This window comes from Rhinolophus hipposideros (assembly GCF_964194185.1).
Source record: "Rhinolophus hipposideros genome assembly, chromosome: 15".
Classification (NCBI taxonomy): Eukaryota; Metazoa; Chordata; class Mammalia; order Chiroptera; family Rhinolophidae; genus Rhinolophus; species Rhinolophus hipposideros.
In genome coordinates this window covers 10,852,801-10,873,839 of record NC_138061.1, presented here as the reverse complement: position 1 = coordinate 10,873,839, position 21,039 = coordinate 10,852,801, and the positions used below count along the sequence as shown (strand labels likewise).

The following is a 21,039-nucleotide window of genomic DNA, read 5'->3' as shown; positions in this document are numbered from 1 at the left end:
TTACATAGCAGCAGGAACAAGTTTACCATTCTATTATGAAACGTATTATTTCCTTAAATCTCATGCCAGAACCAACCCAGACACCCATTAAAGTGGGAGATACAGAAGTTCTCTTTCCATGCCCCACTCAAAGCATTCAGGTTCAGACCCTTTTCCCCTTCTCCTTAAAAGAAAAGAAAAAAAAAGTCATTTAATGTTAAGGTATAAAAATAAGTAATAGTTTAGCTGTCACACTTCTCCTATCATGACACAACTGGAAGACAAGCTGTAAATACTTGTCTTCAGTGTGAAGAGTAAAAAGTGTCACACCCAGCAGTTTCATGGGACTTCTAAATCAGCTGGTAACCTTCATCACTCACTTGAGTTTTCTAAAAAGCACTTGGGAATCTGCTGACAAGGTTCAGCCATGTGCAGAATATTAAATATCTTTCTTGCAATACACCGGTGGCTCAAATCTGTCTCTTGCTGTGCCACATGTACAGCTGTGCTGGAAAAGGAAACTATTAAATATATTAAAAAACCAGAAATATTAGCAATAAAGATATCTCATCAAATATGTGGTCCCCATTTATCCACAAAGAAAGAAAATGTGAGGGATTTAATAACATATGAAAATCACTTTGCATGCAATAACCTCGCAGCCCTGTTGATAACATTTTAAAGCATTCCCCCCAAAACGTTCTACGCAATTTTATATAGTAGCCAATAGAGAATTTCCACAGGGAGACTACAGTATTATTGTTTACAGCTAAATGTATTGTAATTGTGATGCTGCTAAAGATAAGGAGTAAAGCAAGAAGAAACTTTAAAATCTTATTTCATCCTCAGACTCTCTGGGTTCACAGGTGGGCCTACTTTTACTTGGAAAACTTTCATTTCAGAGAAGGCCTGTAATACATCCTTCATTAACAGGGAAAGTACTGTAAATGCAGTATGAAATTTGAAGTTACAGTGTACTTACAAGTTTACATTCAAAGTACTTAGAATATTATATAGTGTCATCCAAAATTGGTAATTTGAAACAAATTATTTGATTAATTATCCACTTTTCAATTTAAATTCTGACGAACTCCTCAAAGGAAACTGAAAGCTAATTTGTAGTTGTCAGTTTTATAAAAATCATTGACATATATTCAACTTTACACTTTTTAAAACTTTTTTCTCTCCTTTTTCTTAAAATATTTTCACTTCCTTAACTAGTCTCAATATTTACCATTGTTCATCCACCATCCCTAGTATGTCTCTCTACGCTTTACCCTACACATATTAAATCTTAGGTAAAGATCTGATTCAAAACCTTTTAAAAATAAAAATAAAAACTCCAATCAAGGGAAACTTTCAGGAAGACAGATATGAATAGAAAAGAACAAGAAATGGTTGTTTTAAAATACAAGAAATTAACATAAACTTCAAGAAAGTTATCATTATAAAAAAGTTTCTAAAGGGGTAAATAAATTTCAGTTATGAGCGAAAGAAACACCAAAGCTATTCTGGAAATTTGAACTCCTCTTATAAATTCCACCTATATTTTTTTCTCTTATTAATTCCACCAATTAAAATTATGTTCTCTCAGACTACAAACATAAGTAAAGAAAGGGTGAATACACCTACCTCTGAAAATATACTATTTTTCAACTTAAGACATAATATCTTAACGTTAAGTTACATTATGGTTTTATTAAATTAGAATATATCTATATGAACCTTGAAAGTCATAATAAAAAGGTCATGTTTTCATTGAAGACATCATTAAATCATTTCACCACAAGAGTTTAATCACTGTTTCAATATGACAGCATTTAATGTGGTCTAAACACACGGGCTATACAGAACTAATTCTGAAGTAATACAGCAGCTCCAATATATTGTAAATTCAAAGGAAAATGTTAGTGTGTTCAAGGTGAGGATGTCGGTTCATACTTTTAAAACTTTTTTCTCTGAACAGCTTTAGACTCCATCAAGATGTACTGACCCTGAAAAATGGATGAACTCAAATACAGTGTTTATAATGCTAAAAGGAAATACTGAGTTCTGAATTTGACAATTTGTTGTTTGACAGCTTCAGAGTTACACACACACACACACACACACACACACACACGAATTGTATTGGCAGACTTAGTTTTCTGCTATTTCATCTCCTGGAAAACTGTAATGTTTAAAGATCATAAGAAATTACACGCATGTTTTAGTTGGTCAACACTGTGATCCAGTCCTCGTATAAGTAGTAAAACGATGTTAATTGACTTAAAATCCGGTGCAAAATATTCAATGACATAAGATGATTACCTCAAACCACTGAGAGTGAGGAATTATTAATGACTCCATTTAAAAAATATTTCTTCACCAGGGCTATTTTTACTTGAGATTCACACCAATGATGGTGCTTAAAACCGGGTCATATTTCAGTCCAAAAACCAACGCCCCGGGTATACGAAACACTTCCAAGCACAGAAAATCCATAGATAAGATAGCGTTAAACTCCCCCAAATTCAAAATAAATTATACAACTTACTCTGTTTTCCTCCTTTGTTTGTCCTCAAAGATGTCATTGAGATTGATGGCCACCTGCCCTAAAAACTTATCCAGGCCCACCAGGGACCTGTGCATAACTACGAGGAAAAGAATGTATTTGTCTGGATTCCCCTGCATTAGCAACCCAGGTAGCTCAAAGGAGGCCTCTTCCTTCCAGACTGGCTCAAGGGTTTTCTCCGCTACGGAGGTGGAGTACTTTTCCTTGCCCAGCTGAATTATAGTGTATGTGTCATTGGTGCCACTTTTGCCTTTTGGCCTCAGATCTTTGGCTTGAAGCACGGTGACCTGCACGTGGGTTGGAAACCACTTTGGGGCTTGCTCCGACAGCATCGTTCCGCCCCGGTCGTCGGCACCGAGTTCCCGAGCGCAGGCGGCGCCCCTGCGGGAGGCAGAGCCTAAGGCCGCATCACTGCGTCCTCGGGGCACTTAACAGACACAGGCAAACTGACAGCTGCCCGACGGCCCCGCGGCCGATGTCAAAGCGCCTCAACGGGGCAGCTCGGGGACATGGCTGCCCGGGGAGGGCCCCGTTCCTCTGGGGGAGCGCAGGGGCCCACCATCACCGGGCCGCGCGTCCCGGCCCCCGCGCGGCCCCCGCCTCGCGTCCGCACCTGCACGCTCCGCCGGCCCTCGGGCAGGTCAGGCCGGGCCGCCGGGCTCGGGCGGAGGGCGCGGGGGTGGGAGGGCGCCCCCCTCCCCGCAGGCTGGAGCTCGCTCGCCCCAATTCGCAGCCGCCGGCCCCCCGCCCGCCGCCTCCGGGCCGGGCCGCCCTCGCCTCCTCCGCGCCTCCCGCCCGCCTCTCGCTCGCCCGCGGGGCCCGGCCTGGGCTCCTCCTCCCGACCCCGGTAATACGAACCGCCGGCGGCTCGCGCGGCCTCGCTCGCTCCGGCCAACCTCTCCCTCCTCCTCCTCCTCCTCCCTCGGGCCTCAGCTCCGCCTCTCGGGCGGGGGCGGGGGCGGGTCGCCTGGGGGGGGCGTGGGACGTGGGGCCGGGCACCGGCCGCTCTGGCGCCAGCAGGCCGCGGGCTGCAGGGCGGCGGGCACCTGGGTCGGCCCTGCCGGCCGGCGGCTCCTAGCACCGGGCGGGCGGCGGCGGCGGCGGCACTTCCGGGTTGCCTTTCTCCATGTTGGTCTCGGGAGCGCGACGGGGCGGGGCCGGGCGGGGCCGCGGGGGTCAGGGGTCAGCGCCTCCCTGGTTGCTGTGGCGACCGGGGTCGCGCGACGCGAGCTCCAGGCCCACGGCGGGCTGTTCGGGTCAGTCGGCGTTGGCGGCTCCCGCCTGGCACGGCCCGGGCTCCGGGGACGTGGGGGCCGAACCCCGCCGGCAGGAGGAGGAAGGGGGAGAATAGCAGCGGCGCTGGGGACCGCGCCCGAGAGGTGACAGTCAGGACCGGGCCTGTGCCATCGGGGGAAAGACCCGATTCCAGTCTTTGGAAGCCGACTTCGCCGCACCCTGGACGCCCAGGGCCTGGCACACGGCAGGCTTTCGAGAAATGGGGGTCGAGTGCATCAGTCCCCATCATTGACCGAAATCACAGTTTTCCTCCACTCGTTTCCTTTTGATAAAAGAGAAGGCTGTTAATTGACTGGAATCACACCACCCACAGACCCAAGAAAGACAGGGAAGCAGATAAAAGATTCCGAAACTAACCCAGGAGTTAATACAGATGGCAGGCGGCACGGGGCTGCAGTCCCAAGCTCCGTATCTAACCCCACGCCTGCCGCCGTCAGTCTGTATGGCCTTGGTTAGGTCATTTTCCTTCCCTGAGCCTCCGTTTCATCCTGGGTGAGAAAACTTGTTTGAGACCCCAGCGCAACTCTATGGCCTCCGTGTCTACGGGAACCTTTGGGGTATTGCAGTCTGGTAGACGGTCCACCTCGGACGCCAAACCCAGAGATCACTCTGGTCATCACCAACTGATACAAACAGCCTCCTTCACCAAAGGCACAGACTTACTTGCTCCTGAGGGCAAGGCCTGGTGGACCCCAGTGCTGCTGGGATGAAGGGGGCTTTGTTAACAGAAGAAAATGGGGAGATGTTCATACTGTGCTTTTCCCGCGCTAGCCTGATCTAGTGGGAAACATGCATAAGGGCCGATGAGTCAGGAGCCTTGCTTGATGCCTCGGCTCGGCCAGAAATTCAGTACCTAGCTTGCGATGGGCACTTAGCCTCCTGAAGCAAGGAATTTAGATTCTGGGAACCACCATTCCCTTGTCCATAAATTGTAGGTAAAGTAGCTATTAGAGAGTTGGGAGGAGTACTATGAGAATGTACATTTCCTAGCAGTGTCTCCCTTTGCCTATTTCTCAATTATAAGACTTTCATATACCACCTTTATTGTTTTTATTTCTGTTCATATTTTATTTTCTCAAGGAAATTCTAAATTCTTTGGACTGCCATAGGGATTATCACTTCACAGTGCCCAGCGTGCAGTAGGCACACAATTTATTGACTGACTGAATGTCTTTTCTCCCTTTACAGAACTAATTTTGAGAGTAAAACAATGTGATAAATGTGCATACACTTTTCCAATTTAAAATGGCGATAAAAGTGGAAAGTATTATGATTATTATTTTCAGGCAAGGTTTAAAACTTTTCCATTTGATGAGGACATTATGTTCTCCATGTTTTTTAATGTTTACAGGATAATAGCAGCAGCACTTAAAAACTGAGAGTCTTTTCTTTAAATATTTTTGAATGGAGGTATATGAGGGCCCAGTATATCTGTGTCAGAAAAGCAACCATAGAGTTGAAAAACCTTGGGTAGGGGTTGAGGGGAGCAAAGAGGATAACATTATCCATTATTTTTAATCTTATAGAAGGAAGATACTTTCTTGACTCTAAAGGATAACACCACAAACCTCAAAGACCACCCAGATTCCAGCACATTCTTTGAAGGACCCACTGACACTTGTTAGTGTCTACAGATTTCCTTTTACTTATTGAAAACTCCAACTTTTTAATGCTGCTTACACACGGTGGCTTGTGTGAGTTCTGCATGAAGTAGGCACTTCAAAAGAGACTAATTTACCACCAAGATCTTCAGGGAAGCAAACTACAGATGAATCTTGAATAATCCTGAGCTAGATACCATCCAGAATGAAAAGACCCAGTTTTAGGTCATTCTACTGAAAGTTTACTATAAAATGTTTAAAAAGAGGCAGAAATTTTTATTTTCGAGAGACAGTGTATGAAAAGGCCATGTGTGGGAAACAGAGAAAAATCACTGTGCTGTGAATATAGCATCTGGATCCCAGAGTGGGCAGTTGTCAACTTTAAAGAAAAATATTCTTTAGGAATTTTTAATTTTTAAAGAGTGCTTTAGAATAGTCACTGGTGGAATTTCAACCAGGATCCCCAGAGAGAAATCATTTGATACTTAAAACTTGTAAAAACAAAATAAGCATCATGAAAACAAATTTAGTTATGTTGCGAATTTTTATAAATTGCATTTTTAAAAGTCTTCATGTCTCTATTAAAGATTGTAATTACATAAACATGGGCAATTAATTATAATAGTGGATGTGTGTTTCTAAAGAGCTCAAATTGTTTGGCAAGCTTTATTAATGATTATAAACTTGTTTACAAGTATCATTTCACTCACCTCTGAAATACAGCCATCTCTGGGATGGAAGTTGGCAGGGGTAGTTCACAGCAATGCAATAACATACTCCAACAAAATTCGGGGAATACTCTTAAGGCAGGAGCTAAACAACTGAAATTATTAACATTTCTTCCTGTAGCATCTAAATTTCATTTGAGTTTTCCCAAAACCTGGTTAGAGCCAAATTTTTTTTAATTTTACTATTTGGCAAGATCAGGAGTTATGACTTAATGTTTGTAAGCCAGAATAAGAAAATAGCATATTTTTGCCCAAAGCAAGCATATAAACAACAACAACAAAAAAAGATAAAATGAGCTAAATAGACTTCACAATTGTATTGTGAAAGTGAAGTGATTTCCTATAAGAAGTGTTTTTTTCTTTTTTGATTATTCTAATTAAGAGAGTAAAAACATATCAGTTGGGTCACATATATGGTTGGCTCACTGTGAAAAATAATGGCAATTACATAAGATCTGGGATCAAAGTGGTTCTGCAAAAATGTTTATTGTCGTACAGTTTTAAAAATTCTTCTTACTAATTTTAAGATATACAAGGACAGTAATTTAAAAACGGAAGAAGGATTGCATACTTAAGGACAACAAACCAGAATCGAAGACACTTTTTTTTATTCTAAGACTAATGACATGTTCAAAATGTTTAGTATAACTCTAAAGTCGAGAGCTTGGGGAAATAATACATCTTAAAGGAGGAAAATGCTGAAATTTCTAATTTGAAACTGTTACAGTGACTGATGTAATGAATAAGAACAATTTGACCAGAAGGTAAAGTAGTCAATATTTAGTCTCCAATGGTGTAGGACTATACAGATGAAAATATTTATTAAGCACTGCACCTTTCAGTAAAGTCCCATAGGAGACTTATTCCAAGCACTATGAAATAATATTTCCTTTTGAGCATCAGCAGCTCTAAAATTGCCACTTGCAAATCTATTGTAGGATAATTATAAAGCTCTTAGTGTTTAAATAACCCACTGGGTCAAGAGTAGTTATAACGCTCCCACATACGATATGGATCAGACATTAATTATTTTCCAGTTGGAGTTTCCAAAGTTCCATTACAATCTTCATACTTTAGACACACACACACACACACACACACACACACACACACACACATCAAATATATATATACAACTCAAATATATATAAAATTTATACACATATATATGGCAGAACTTCAGAGAACACAGATTAATCTCCACATAACCAGCTAAAAAGTAAAAATCTATTTGGCAAATGGATTTAAAATTGTAATAAAGTAGTATTCGGGGAGTTTTGGTAATTGTTCTGTTTTTATCACTGGGCTGATGCATTTGTCTTCTGGGACTGGGCAGTGTATGGACACAGTTTGTAATGCATGAACAGTGTGGTATGTCGTACTATAAAGAGCTGCAGTCAGCAGCCTGGGACTTAATCCCAAATCTGCCTATTATTACTAGCTACATATCTTTAGGGAAGTAATTTTCCTTCTTTGGACCTCTGTTTCTTCATCTGTAAAATAAGAGTCTCTAAATAGAAACCACTAAAGCATTTCCTACCATTTAATATTTCTAAGTAGTATATCCACAACACAAAGAAGCAAATTGCATTATAATTACCTAATTGAATTTGGTCAATATATTAAAGCAGATTCCTTTTCTATGTAACTTATTAATGAAGGCTCCTCTAATTCAGGAGAAAAAAAATCCTCAAGAATGTCCTGAGAGCTCTTTCTCCCAAATGAAAATGATCATTACAGAAAGGAAGTAAATATATCTTTTATTAACAGGCCTTGGGTGAGGAAATTGACCCTAATAGCTCAAGATTAGGAAGAAATTACAAATAGGTGCAAGAGATTTTGAAAAGCTTCAAGCTTTTCACTTGTAGTAATAAACATAACTTTGATTCATATTCTTTGTAGCTTTTTCAAACTATGAAGACATGTTGAGGAAGGTAAGAATTCGTGGAGCAGAATACATTTTGCACATAAGAATATTTTGTGTGGATGTCTTTTAATTTCCTCTTTACGGTATCATATTATGTCATGCAATTTTTGTTTCTTCAACAAAATCAACACAGGTTAACAATGCATGGACCGTGAATTGATTTACTTTAACTGTCAGACTGTATTGGGTCAGATGAATAAGCCCCATTTGATCTTTTTTCTCCTTCCAAAGGATGTTTAAGTTGTTTCCAATTTTTCACCATCATAAACAATGCTGCAGAGATATCCATGCAGGTCTCCTATGCACATGTGCAGAGAAATTTTTATTTTTTTATTTTTTGTTTTTTGGGTTTTTTTTGGTAATCATGCCTCTTTTTGACAACTGACAATGAAATTTTTGGGAGTTTGTAAATGATAGTGTGGAAAACCCATGGGCCTGAGCATTAGAAGGCCTGATTGCTAATCCTGGCTCTGCAACTAAGCAGTTGTGGAACTGACAAGTCATAATCTTTTTGTGCCCCTGAGAACCCTTCTACCTCCAGAATTCTCAAAGTCCTTCGTGTGTGTGTGTGTGTGTGTGTGTGTGTGTGTGTGTGTATACTATTGTATATATCATATAGTACATACAATACCTAACATACACAATATAATAATATAAATTTTACAGATGTTTACAGTATATAATATTTTATGTAGATATGATTTGTTTATGTAATACAGTGAATTTTTACATATGGATTTACTGAAAAGCAGAAGTTAATATATATATTAATTTAGATAGATATGATTTTGTTTATATAATAGTAAATTTATATATAATTACTGAAAAGCAGAGATTATTGTTATTGGAGAAAGGGTTTGTGAATACTTAGGTATATATATCTTCAAGTTTCAGTTGTTTCATCATCATGAGTCTTTCTGAAATCTTCCAGAACATTGCTACTTATATGGATTTATGTGGAGGTTAACAAGAATGGGATAATTTTGATTATTGCTGAAATAAATGTTTATCAGGGTTACATAAATTTATCATCCTTGTACTTTATAAACCATCTGTTAATATTTTTCATATTCAGGTAAAATCCAAGATGGAGGAGGACTTTTAAAAATGGATAATAAAGGATTAGAATTATAATATTTCTGGACCGAATGTATATGATCATTACTGATGAGCATTAAACTGGTGGGCAGCTGGCAAAAATATTTGGTGGTCGTGTTCTTCCCCCTACAGAAGATCTAGTGCTCTCTCCCTTTCTACATATTTAATCTATGCTAAATAAAGTAGAGGACTTTAAAAGTGTTCATTATATTTTGTATGTTTGATATTAAGCTTGGGGGTCGGGGGGTTGAAATGGCATTTTGAGGGGTAGAGCCAACGCTTCCTGTTCCAAGGTCAGATTTCAAACCATTTCTGCTAAGCCGTTCCAACAATGTTTTAGTCCATCTGAGTATCTGATAATAAAAATATTTTTGGCTAAGAACAGGGTGCTTATCTTTTACACGGTCTGGATTAGATCACCTTCAGAGCACTTATAGGTTATGATATAGGGAAGGACTGTTGTGAACCTGTGCTGTAATCATTTTCTAGTTATTGGAATAATCACTGACGAGCTACATAGCCAAAATTAAGCCATAGGACTTGGCTTGGCAATGTGGACCTGAAAGAAATAACTGCTTCCAGGAAGTTAAGTAGTATTGTGGAAGGTAGCATTGAACTGAGAGAATGTATCTGGCTCAACCAACTAATAGCGTGTATGACCTTGAACAACTTAAATTCTTCTTCAGTAAAACAGCAACTTTTAAATTTCTTGTCTCGAAACTTGGATCTGATTACTCAGATGCTTCCCAATAGACTCATGTCAATGAGCAACCGTGCTTTACTGAGGTTGTTTGTCAGGCTTACGTGAGAGGAGAAGGTATACATTGTGTAATTTGCACGTAACTGGACTCTTGTAACCCGAGATCTTAAGAAAATTAAGAAAAATTTTCAAAAACTTCTGTCCCAAGTATGAAGTGCATTACATGAATTTCTAAGTTAACGTTGTGCCTATAGTGCCTTTGTCATTCCGAGGGCTTCTGTTTTCCTCTTCCATATATACTCGAACATTGGAAAGGTACTGGCTTTGTAAAAGTGAAGTCTGGTGCATTAGGCGCCTCAGGAATCAAGGGCTTGGAACGTTTTCTAAAACAAGATTTTCTCCAAAATTCCTCAGAGACACTCACTGGACTGCCATTGAGTGCCCATCCCAGGGTGGGTTTTGTCCCTTGGGCACTAACTACTCGTGTGACCTAGGGTGAATTATGTAGGCTAAATGTAGCCTTGCTCATCTGCAAAATGGGTTGTTGGAAGGATCAAATGAAGGGTCCAGTAAAGCACAGAGAAGCCAAGCTCGTAGGAAGTTCTCAAAAGTTGTTTGTTGCTATTGGGTTGACGGTGCAATTCCACTTTTCTTTGCAGCTGCTTTCCTCATATCTGAAGGCTAGACAACACAGTTGTTCTGGACTGTTCTTTGCCAAGTAATTAAGAATCTGGGGCTGCAATGGATGCCTTACTCCCCAGCTGGTGAGAGCCAGCAAACTGAAACCCTGAGTTATTTTTGTTTCAAGCCAAACCCACCCTGATGAGACACTTTTTCTAAACAAAAATTAAAATTAAAATAACTCCTTAAAAATCCTCCAAAACCTCCCTTTAAAATTTAATAATGATTTTAAAAAAAATACCAATTTAGCAACTTTGTAAGAATTAATCAGCTTCTTGAGTTGCAGAATAATAATGAGGACTCCCTTAATTATAGACCTATCTCTACAAGTAGCTGAATGAGAATCGTAATAGATCGTATACCAGGTAATATTTTAATATACTAGATTTGCATTAGAAGAGAATCGTGATGAATTTAAAACCAGAAAATGACATCCTTTGGTACATCTAGTAACAAACATTTGGTGACTAATCAGTGTTTCCTAACTCCCTTGCACCACTCTAATTTTAAGCCTATTAGCTCTATTTTAAAAACTATTAAACAGTAGGTAACATTTACTGATTGCTCACCGTATGCTAATTTCTTTAACATCATAATTTCATTTCATTCAAGACAGATAAAGCTACAGCCAACACAAACATCACACTTGCTTTTTCCTATGCCATCACAAAGGTTATGCGGTGGATTCTCCTCGTCAGGCGTTGCTCACATCAGAATGTGGCAGGAAACCTGGAAACCAAATCCTTCATATCCTTTGAACAACTCTTGTACTTCAATTGGCCTTAAGCATTATCACGGCATCCTTGACACAATCCCAGAGCCTTACACTGCTTTAGTAAAAGTGCAGAGACAAGCAAAAGACAATTGATCTAGTTCGCAACTCATGGCATACTCAGTGAAGCAGCAGCCAGAACTGTGGTGTTTGGCATCCATAAGCTGCAGAGAGAGTGAAATGTACTAGTGAACCTATCCTCTGAAAAACAAGAGTCACCTTTGACACCACTGGCTAACATCTGCTTTCATAACCAAAGGACAAAATGCTAACCGTCTGTCTCTTGTGGCAAAGGTTCGGCTTTCATTTAGGAGACCAAGCCTCACACAGCACCTCCACCTACCAATTGTGTTTAGACATTTGGTGGAGAGTAAAACACTATGTATGTGAAGGCATTTTGTAAACTGTAAAGATTTCCACGTATATGAACTTTCACCATGGTTTTTAGGTTTGAGCTACTAAATATGTATATACCTCTTAGCATTCATAGTTTTACCCTCTAGTGTCAATGGTTGCTTAAAATGATGAGCTGAACAGATTTAAAAGCCAGAAAATTCTAGTTCACCATCATTCAACCCATGTTAAATCCAATTCAAGTTTTTAAAATGAAAATTTAAAGGATAAGTAAGAACTTGATAGCCAAGTAGATAAATATATATGATAGGTCAAAACTGATTGACTATTGCAGAACAGACAGACTATACCGTATTAAGACAGACTATTTTTTAAGTTTATTGAGGAACGAAAAACCCAGTGCTTTCTTGGAAAACATGCCTTTCACAAGCTCATGTGGTTGTAAGATTGATAACATGTTGATAATGACTGATGTGTTTCTTCTTAGGAATGCCCAGTGCCCTTATGACTTTCCTCCTACTTTCAGGCAGCAGTGAGGAGAGCCAGACTCGCTGCCCAGGGTCCATTCTCAGCTTTGCCATTCAGGATAGACAGCAGGGAAAGAGGTAACAAAAGCCAAAGTTTATGCAATGAATAAAGAATTTTGGAAGAATGCAATTGATGAAAGAGCTAGACTTCACAAAGATTTCACTGGCCAGGGAGAAGGGGGCGGGAAAAGGAGACTGAGGGAGAAGATCAAGCTAGTTGGATATTTCTGAGTGTCTTCAATACCCTTCTACTGTCTTCCCCCCTTATTGAGCAAATTGGGAACTGGGCAAATTGTTCATAGAGCCTCCAGCTCTATCAGGGCCTCCAAAAGCCATCATCATTTGCATCTTGTTACCTAGGAGGGACCTTAAATATGAGCAAGGTCCTAGAGCTCCCCAATGCCATGTACTAAAAGCTGGCTCCGAGCAGCATAGGTAGCAGTAGAATAGCAACAGGACAAGGGGACTCCAGGCAAAGGTTGAAGGCAACCTCCTGAGCCTCGTGTCATCAGAGAGGCACCAGAAGACCTCTGAGAATTTCATCTTCCCCTGAAAGGTGTGAAAATGACTAAGAAACTGCTGGTAGACCTAAATGATCCTCCAGGTCGCATCTGGGAAGATTTGGTGTCGCAGATCAAGGACGAGGGACCAACATGAGGGTTCAAATTTCAGGGTCAAACTTCGTTTAGAAACAAAAATGCATCTACTTCTCAGCTTAAATGAAATAAAGTGTTCAAAATCACTAAATGTGAGCTCTTGTAACACAGATGTTGTATGATAGAAGCACATGTTACTCCAAGTATTTCTTTCTATATTCTATTCATGTTTTGTAGGTGTTTTTCTTTCAGTTGCTGGACTAATAATGACTGCAAATTATAATTGCTAATATTCTTTAGAAGAGAAGGCTTTTAAATCACTTTCCAGCATTAATACCTATTAAAAAAAAACTGAGTTGCATTTGGAATTTCCTGGATTCTTCTGTTTGTCATGCAAATATTCAGTTCTGCTCTTTTTATGATAATATGAAATAAAGTAGTTTCTCATAGTAACATTGTAAATCATTTGCTTTCTATTACATGCAGCTGGTTTTGTTACTGTAATGATTTTCTGTGAGTGCATATTGCAGAACACATAAGATGCAATGTGATATTTCTTTATTCAGAATTGATATGCAATTATTTTTTGTCCAGAAATAATGAGACAATTTGGAAATATACTTACTTATTGTAATACATTTCTTTTTAACATGTACCTACACTGAGGAGAAAACAAATCTAAATTTCTAAAAATGACATGCCATCTCTTTTTGTTATATAGACTAGAGTTTTCATCTCACTGAAAATTCAGAATCAAAATCAAAAACAGCTGAGGTAGTTACTTGGGTGCCTTCCTTCAGCTTATTCAAAAGAACATAGGATGAACGGTAAGAATTAAGTAAACCACAAATTATTTTGGAGTGTCTGGTTTATATTATAAATAAATTTTTCACTGCTGGTTGTTTTTTTTTCAAAAATATTGCCTATATTTTTTATATTTATTCCTGTGATCTAATATAAACTATGTCCTACCAGTTTAATGTATTGTTTATTCATAATTACATTTTTTTGTTACACTCGTACGCTATGAATATTTCTCACTCTGCTCTTTTGTATCTCCCCCAAATAACAAGACTCTCTAAGACATGTCACAGAAAATGTTATTAAGAAAATTATACCCCTTTTGTGTTGGCACATATTAATTTCACACCTTGAATAGAGTCTAACCACATCAGCAATGAAATATCTATTTTTAAGACACCAAATTAAAGATTATTTAGTAAGAAGCAACAACCAAAATAGTCAAAACAGAGTATCACTCTGGTATCAACATTTTCTTCCTTATTGGTTTGGACAAGAATTTTTAAAAACTTGATGGTAAATTCACAGTTTGATGAAATCAAAGTAGGTTAGTTTTTGAAGTACAAATGTTTGTGAACCCTTTTTATATACTTAAAAATGGTAAATGTACACAATCTTCTCATATTTCACTCTTAATTGCAAAGACAGTATCACCAACACACTGTGTTATATATGATGGGGGAAAAGATTACTAGTTATTGTCCAGGGGCCACCTATTTTAGATGTGTGTTTAAGTCTCACTCCCATGTCCTATTTTATTCTCAGTGGTTCCTGTGGCCCATACCAAGGAGCCCAAAATGTATAAGAGGGGGCAGAACAGGGCAACACCGCCCCAAGACACGTGGCAGGAACTGATGGAGAGGATTATGGTCTTTGAGTGGGACATCAGTCATGAAGGGGCCACCATGATGTGGAGTGTACGTCCCGAAAGCCAAGTGCACCATCCACATGACACCACACTGGTGGACTCGGGGGCACGTGGAACCAGCCAGAGTAGCAGAATGAGAAAGACCCTCTTCCACACTGCTGACTAGTAAAAAGACCCAAGAAGATCCTTTCTTCTCTCAGAGTGTTAGGTCTTCAAAAGGGGTAGGGTCACCTCAAACCACACGTCCATCCCCTCCTACCTCTGCCTCACCTCCATTTAAAGAGAAGGCCAACCGACCTCCCCATCCCAAGTCCCTTGAGCCACACATCTGGGGTGAGGTAAGGCTGGGTGAGTGCTTTGAAAAAGATGTAAACTGAGCTTTGTAAGCCCGACCCTGATTTAATTCCAGAGTGGCCAGAATATTATGAAATTTGCTGAAGATACTCTTATGGGATGTGTCAACCATTGGTATCTTTAAAGAAAACCACCAGAAAAACCTATTGGTCCAGCACAGAGAAGTTTATCAGATCTCCTGCGATAAGGGAGAACAGCACCCTGATAAGGGAGACGGGTATTAGGGCCTGGACTGGTGATGTTGAGGGGCTGCTGCAAGGCAGGAGTAGGGGTCAGTTGGGTGAGACTGACCAGTTTGTGGCAATAATAGCTGTGGATAAGCACAAAGCCCGGCTAGAGTCTTGGACTGAATCTCGTTGAACAAGTGGCTGGTCTATTTAGTTCAGTCTCATCTTCCAGGACAACTCCTTTTCTGGATCAAACAGCCAAGTGCTTTTGCTTGATCTCAGGATTATCTAACACAGGGATGAGAAGTGGTCCTGCTCTCAGTACCTTTGAACCACGGGGATCAGATATGATAAGGGTTCTGTTCTCAAATGAGAAAGGCAGCCTTTTCCAAAACAATGTTAAAAGCAGTCATTGGACACAATGAAAACCATTTCGTGTTTACACCCCACTTCAAATTACACTGTTATTGTCCTCATTTGAAATTGGAAGCTCAAAGAGGTCAGAAACTTGTCCAAGATCACAAAACTAGTACGAAGAGGAGTCAGAATTCAAACCTAGCACTGGGTAAGCACCATCTCACTAAGAGATTTGCCACCCCACTGATTACCTAGATTGGAGTTGTTTAAAATGTTTGCTTTTTTTCCACTGTACCATACTGCATCCAAGGGAGGTAGGGCTTAGCCATTTTTCTTAGCAGTGCTTCAGTACAACTTAGTTTCTCCTTTAGTGCTAAAACAAGACTATGTCCTTGGCATGACACATGTTGGTACTTAATTACATGCTTCTTGCACAGTTATTTCTGTCTTTTTGATAACCCTGGAAAAAGTTGAACCTGCTTCTTACATTTCTGTTGTATCTTTCAGCACTTAGGGTGCTAAACACAGAGTAGGAACTCAGTATTACATTGAATTGAATTTAAGTATTTACCACTACTCGGGTAATGACATCTCCACTCCAGAGTTTCAACTACTTTTGAAGACACCGTCCTCTGCCAATTATTTGTTGTGGAGAATAAGCAAATAGTTCCCAAAATGTTCAAGCAAGTTCATTGCCACTGCAAACAGATTTTTCTCTGGGAAGTTTTTCTCTTATGTTTAAAATCTTAAAAAAAAAAAAAAATGTGTCTCAACTGTATCAAAAATAAGGATAAAACTACAGAAACATTTATAAAACAAAGACCAACAGGCATTTCAGCTCCAAAACATAGGGTGGATTTTGTTCTCGGTGTTTTAATCAAAGATTATTGTTTTAGCCCCCTGCCCTGTGGGACTAACAGCAACTGATGGAACCAGTTTCCCCTATACATGAAAAACAAACAAACAAAAAATAAAACCAAAACCCATCAATTTTATTACAGGGAGTGGAGTAGGGGTAAGAGGGGAGGGCATTTGTTTTCCTGAGAACATTCTTTGGAGACTATGGCCTTTCACTATTTCCTTACCTGCCCCTCCTCACCTTCACAGACCACCTTCAGGCCGAGCTCCTTTTATTCTTTAGGGTTGCCACAAAGGCTTATATAACTTGACTTTTCACCTGGATTAAAATGTTGACAACTGGGGATAGGTGCATCCGTCCAGTTAAAAACTTCAGTACAAATGTGTGGTGTGCATTTGAGACTTTCAGAAATCATTTGTTCTTTCTCCAGGGAAAAGCAAGTAGCAGAAGGAAATGGAAACCTAGGGAATTATTTTAGATACAAATGCTTTGATTTGAAATAACCTAGATAATGTAATGCATTGTGTTTGTGTGGGTGTTGTTGAAACTGAACCAATTCTTTGAGTTATTTAGCAAGCAGCTTTGGTTATCCCTTTTTCTAAGTGAATTGACTGAAATATCTAGGGAATTCAGGAAATACCCAGTGTTACTTGAAGAGGATTTTCAAACTATTGACATTGTAGCAGGAATGGCTCTTTTTACAGACAGGTGAAGCAGGCTCCCTTGTTGCTGAGATGAAATGTTTTAACTTTCCCTTTCGCTTCCTCTTCTTTCTTCTCTCTCCTTTGGTCTTTACTTTTCTCCATCTACCCTCTACTTCCTGTACAAATTCATTGTTCTACTGTTTCGAGCTCACCATGCTTCGAGTTGTATAGACAAAACATTTCATTGTTTGATAAAGAAATTTCCCTTTTCATACAAGGGCACGTTCAACTTACTGCCTACAGTGTTACAATTTCTTCCTTATATATTTGGAGCTTCTCTTTCTACACTATACAAAAATTTAAAAAAATAAAGTTACTCTAGGTGAATTTTGAGTAAGGGGATTGTCACAACCCCCTCTCAGGTGAGACGGCTGAGATTGTCTAAATATAGAAGCTCTGCAGAGACAGTTTCCTCCAAGTATCTGATGGCTAAGAGGGACCAAATAGCTCAGTGCTGAAGAATGTCACCTATTCCTCAGCTTTTATCTCTGTTTGGTTTGCGGGGAGTTGGCCTCCAGCCTGATAACAATTCCTGTCCTTGTCTTGTGACCCAACCTTCTGGTACCCAGTCCTTGTTTTTTGATTTGTCAGTGCCCGCTCTCTCCTTCTGTCTTCTTGTTTTGACCTTGGTTTATTAACCTCATTAACTCGGGCTACACAAACCTCTAGCAGAGGCCCGCTGCCCCTCAGGCATGGGGCTTCGCCCTCCTGATACCAGGCTGCTGCTCAGGCCCAGCTAAGGGAGAACAGGCACTTTCACCTGGTTAGCGTCTTCCCTCGGGGAGCCAGAGTCGAGTTCAAGTAGGTTAAAGCATTACATTTGTAAATTTGTAAAGGATCAAGTTGTGAAAAGAAGGGCAATCTTGTTCTTTGAGACTTTATTAGCCAGTAAATGCAATATGATACATTTATAGGAGCGAAGACCCAGATTTTCTGAACTTCACTGAGCCAGAAAGATGTGTTTATTTCATAGACTTTATGGAATGACTGTAGCATAGGTACAGTTTTACAAGGCACTGCACTGACTCGAGGTAATCATAAAGTAAAAATGGGCAATGAGTACCTTCAGGTCTAAGTATAATTTATATACATATTTACCCAATTAAATGCAAAGCCCCAAAGCCATATGTTTTTAATTTTTGGTTTAATTTTTAAGCTCTTTAGTTGCTTTTTTGATGTAAAAGTTGAATTAACTTTCTAAAAATAATGTTGCTCCCAAGCTGGTATCATAATAGAATGCGCCAACGATGGCGACAGACATTCATGTCAGCGAAAAGTGACTTGAGGTCACATTCAAAAGTTCTTCACTGTGACAAAATAAATCAGCATTATATGGCAAACCCCTTACAGCTTGTTATCATTTTGCTAAGAAAACAGAGCTACTGAACCTTTTATATGTGGAAGCTAAACATAAGCAAGAACGGTTTTTCAGATGATGTCAAAGTTGTACAGCTATGTTTTGACACTGGTCTTCTATTAATCTTGTTATTTTTGTTATTGCATTCTGATTTCCATTCTAGTCTTGTTATTTCCTGGCTTTTGACAAATAAAGCTTCCGAGGCGGAAAGGTATAACTTTTAGGACTGGCTTGAAGGGCAGTAGAAACTATTTAGTAAAGGCAGAGAATATAAATAGCAGGGATAGAAAATTGTTAGAGACCATGTTTCCCTGAAAATAAGACCTAACCGGAAAACAAACCCTAGCATGATTTTTCAGGAGGACATCCCCTGAACGTAAGACCTAATGCGTCTTTTGGAGCAAAAATTAATAGAAGACCCGGTCTTATTTTGGGGGAAACATGGCAGGTCGGTAGATAGATAGATAAACAGATAGATATTAGAACTTTCCTCTTAATTTTGAATCTCTTGTTTACATTTATCATATGCCAGAAAATGAGCTGACTCAGCGAGAAGTTTGCAAGAAAGCCAGAAATTTAGGTGATTGGTTGTGAAAATATTAATTTTTTAATTATTGAAAATTATTTTTTATATTTAGAGTGGCAAAAAAAGGTGGTGCTACATAATTTATATCTATTCTTATTGTGCACTCAATGCACGTGAGCCAAACAAATCAAATTACACAAAACACAGCATGAGAATCTCTCCGATCACTTTCCTACTCTTACATCCCACACTCAAAGGCACAGGAGGGCAAGTGTTTGTTGTGCATTCTTTCAGTTCCCTTTCTGTGTTTCACACATGTTTGTACCTATCTATACATATCTTGTTGTTTATATATATAAGATCAAAATTTATATATTGTTTTTCGGTTTTTTTCACCCAATATATCATGAAGCTCTTTCTAGGCAAGTGCTTATAAGTCAACTTCTTCCTTCTTTTTGGCTACATAGAATTTTATAGCATGACTCTATCATAATTCGGTTCTCTATTATAGTACATTAAAGTTATTTGCAGTGTTATATTGTCATAAAACTACAAGGAATATTCTTGTGTATTACTTTTTAAAAAGTGGGAGTATTTCTTTAGGATAGTTTCCCAGAAATGGAACTGTTGGAGCGAATAGTAATCCATTAAAAAATTTTTATAGATTTTGCTAAATTGTCTTCCAAAAAGCTCATTTTTTCACTGACTGTATGAGTGCCCATTTTCTCACATCTTTGAAAGACTTTGAGATTACAAATCATTTTTTGTTTCATTTTTCCAATTATGTGAGTGAACATTCGTATTCACTTCATTGTAAGGGTAGTTGAGATTTACCTCTTTATTTATTGTATATGTTCTTTGGGAATTGCCTATTCATATTTTACCCATTTTTCTTTGGGGTTGTTCTTTATAATGATTCATTGAAGCTTTTTATGTATTTTGGATATTAATTCTCTCTGTTAAATATGTTGCAAGAATTTTTCCCAATCTGTTGCTTTTGTTAACTTCATTTATTTCTGAATTCTGTTTGAGCATGTAAAATTACTGCTAACACTTAAACATTTCAAGAAAACAGCTAACACATTTCTTCAGTTTCACATTAATTATTATTTAAATAATTTTTAAAATGTGAACTTGAATTTTTAATTATTACATTCTGAAAGAGTTTACTAGAAGTGCCTTTTAGTTTTTTTCTCCTTAATTGTTTTGCTCTATCAAACCACTGTCCCAGATTATCCCTTTTATCTTTTACATTGTACCTATTTTTGACATGTAAAAAGATACCTGAAATATGAAGTTTATTTTAGCACCTGTGCAGACAGACCCTAAGGTGACACCCAGTGAACTCTGTGTTCTAGTATTCATATCCTCATATAATCCCTTCCCTTTGAGTGTGACTTGCTTCTAACCATTAGAATATGGCAAAGGTGATGGGATGTCACTCCCATGATTATATCACATGATGTAAGACTTTCTAGCTCTCACCCCATTGCTACTCTGGAAGGAATAAGTTGCCGTGCGGTGACCTGCCTACAGAGAAATCCATGTGGCAGGGAACCATGGGTAGTCTCTAGAAACTGAGGGACTCAGTCATACAACAGAAGGAAATGAATTCTCCAGCAGCAACCTGAAGGAGTGTGGAAGCAGACTCTTCCTCCAGCTGAAATTCTCCAGATGAGAATGCAGCCCAGATGACACAAAAGAAAAGGAAACTTCAGAAGAAACAGTAGACAAGCCCCCAAGAAAATTCACAGTGAAGGGTTTAGCAGAAGCTTTCGCAGACCTCGCAAGCTTCTGAAAAAGTTTGAAGACATGCGCCCCAACACTGAAAGGTTTTCATTAATAGAGAGGAATACCCATCATGCATTATCTGCTTACAAGCAGATCTAGGATGAAACAAACCAAGCAAACTACCATGGACATATTTCTAAAAAGAGTGACCCCTCCTCAAGAAGAGCCTCAGGCAGGTCCTTCAGGAGGTATTCCAGAAGAAGGCATTGTTATCACAAGAGATGACAGTTCCATGCATGTCACTGTCCCTGAAGACCTTCCAGTGGGACAAGATGTGAAGGTGGAGACAGTGATACTGTCTGTGTTGGCCTGGGCTCATGTGTGTCTCTGTGTCTGTTTTTAACAAAAACATTTAAAAAGTAATAATAATAGAAAAAAGCTTATAGAATAAAGATATAAAGAAAGAAAATATTTTTGTACAACTGTACAATGTGTTTATGTT

The 21,039-nt window shown here is 39.2% G+C and overlaps 1 protein-coding gene across 3 annotated transcripts in view; it reads right to left on the bottom strand.

Moving 5' to 3' along the window:
• The window catches only part of RAB11FIP2 (RAB11 family interacting protein 2), a 39,254-nt gene extending 35,784 nt beyond the window's left edge, over positions 1–3,470 (bottom strand). Inside the window, exons 1-2 of one of the 3 annotated variants that reach the window (XM_081074941.1) lie at positions 3,392–3,458; positions 2,516–2,914 (exon numbers count right to left, since the gene is read on the bottom strand). In XM_081074941.1, the coding sequence (XP_080931067.1) occupies positions 2,516–2,865 (350 nt within the window). In that variant the 5' untranslated portion in view covers positions 2,866–2,914; positions 3,392–3,458. Of the gene's footprint in view, positions 1–2,515; positions 2,915–3,391 lie in introns of all 3 variants that reach the window. The other 2 variants (XM_081074943.1, XM_081074942.1) reach the window with 2 other exon arrangements.
• Positions 3,471–21,039: the final 17,569 nt, after the last annotated feature.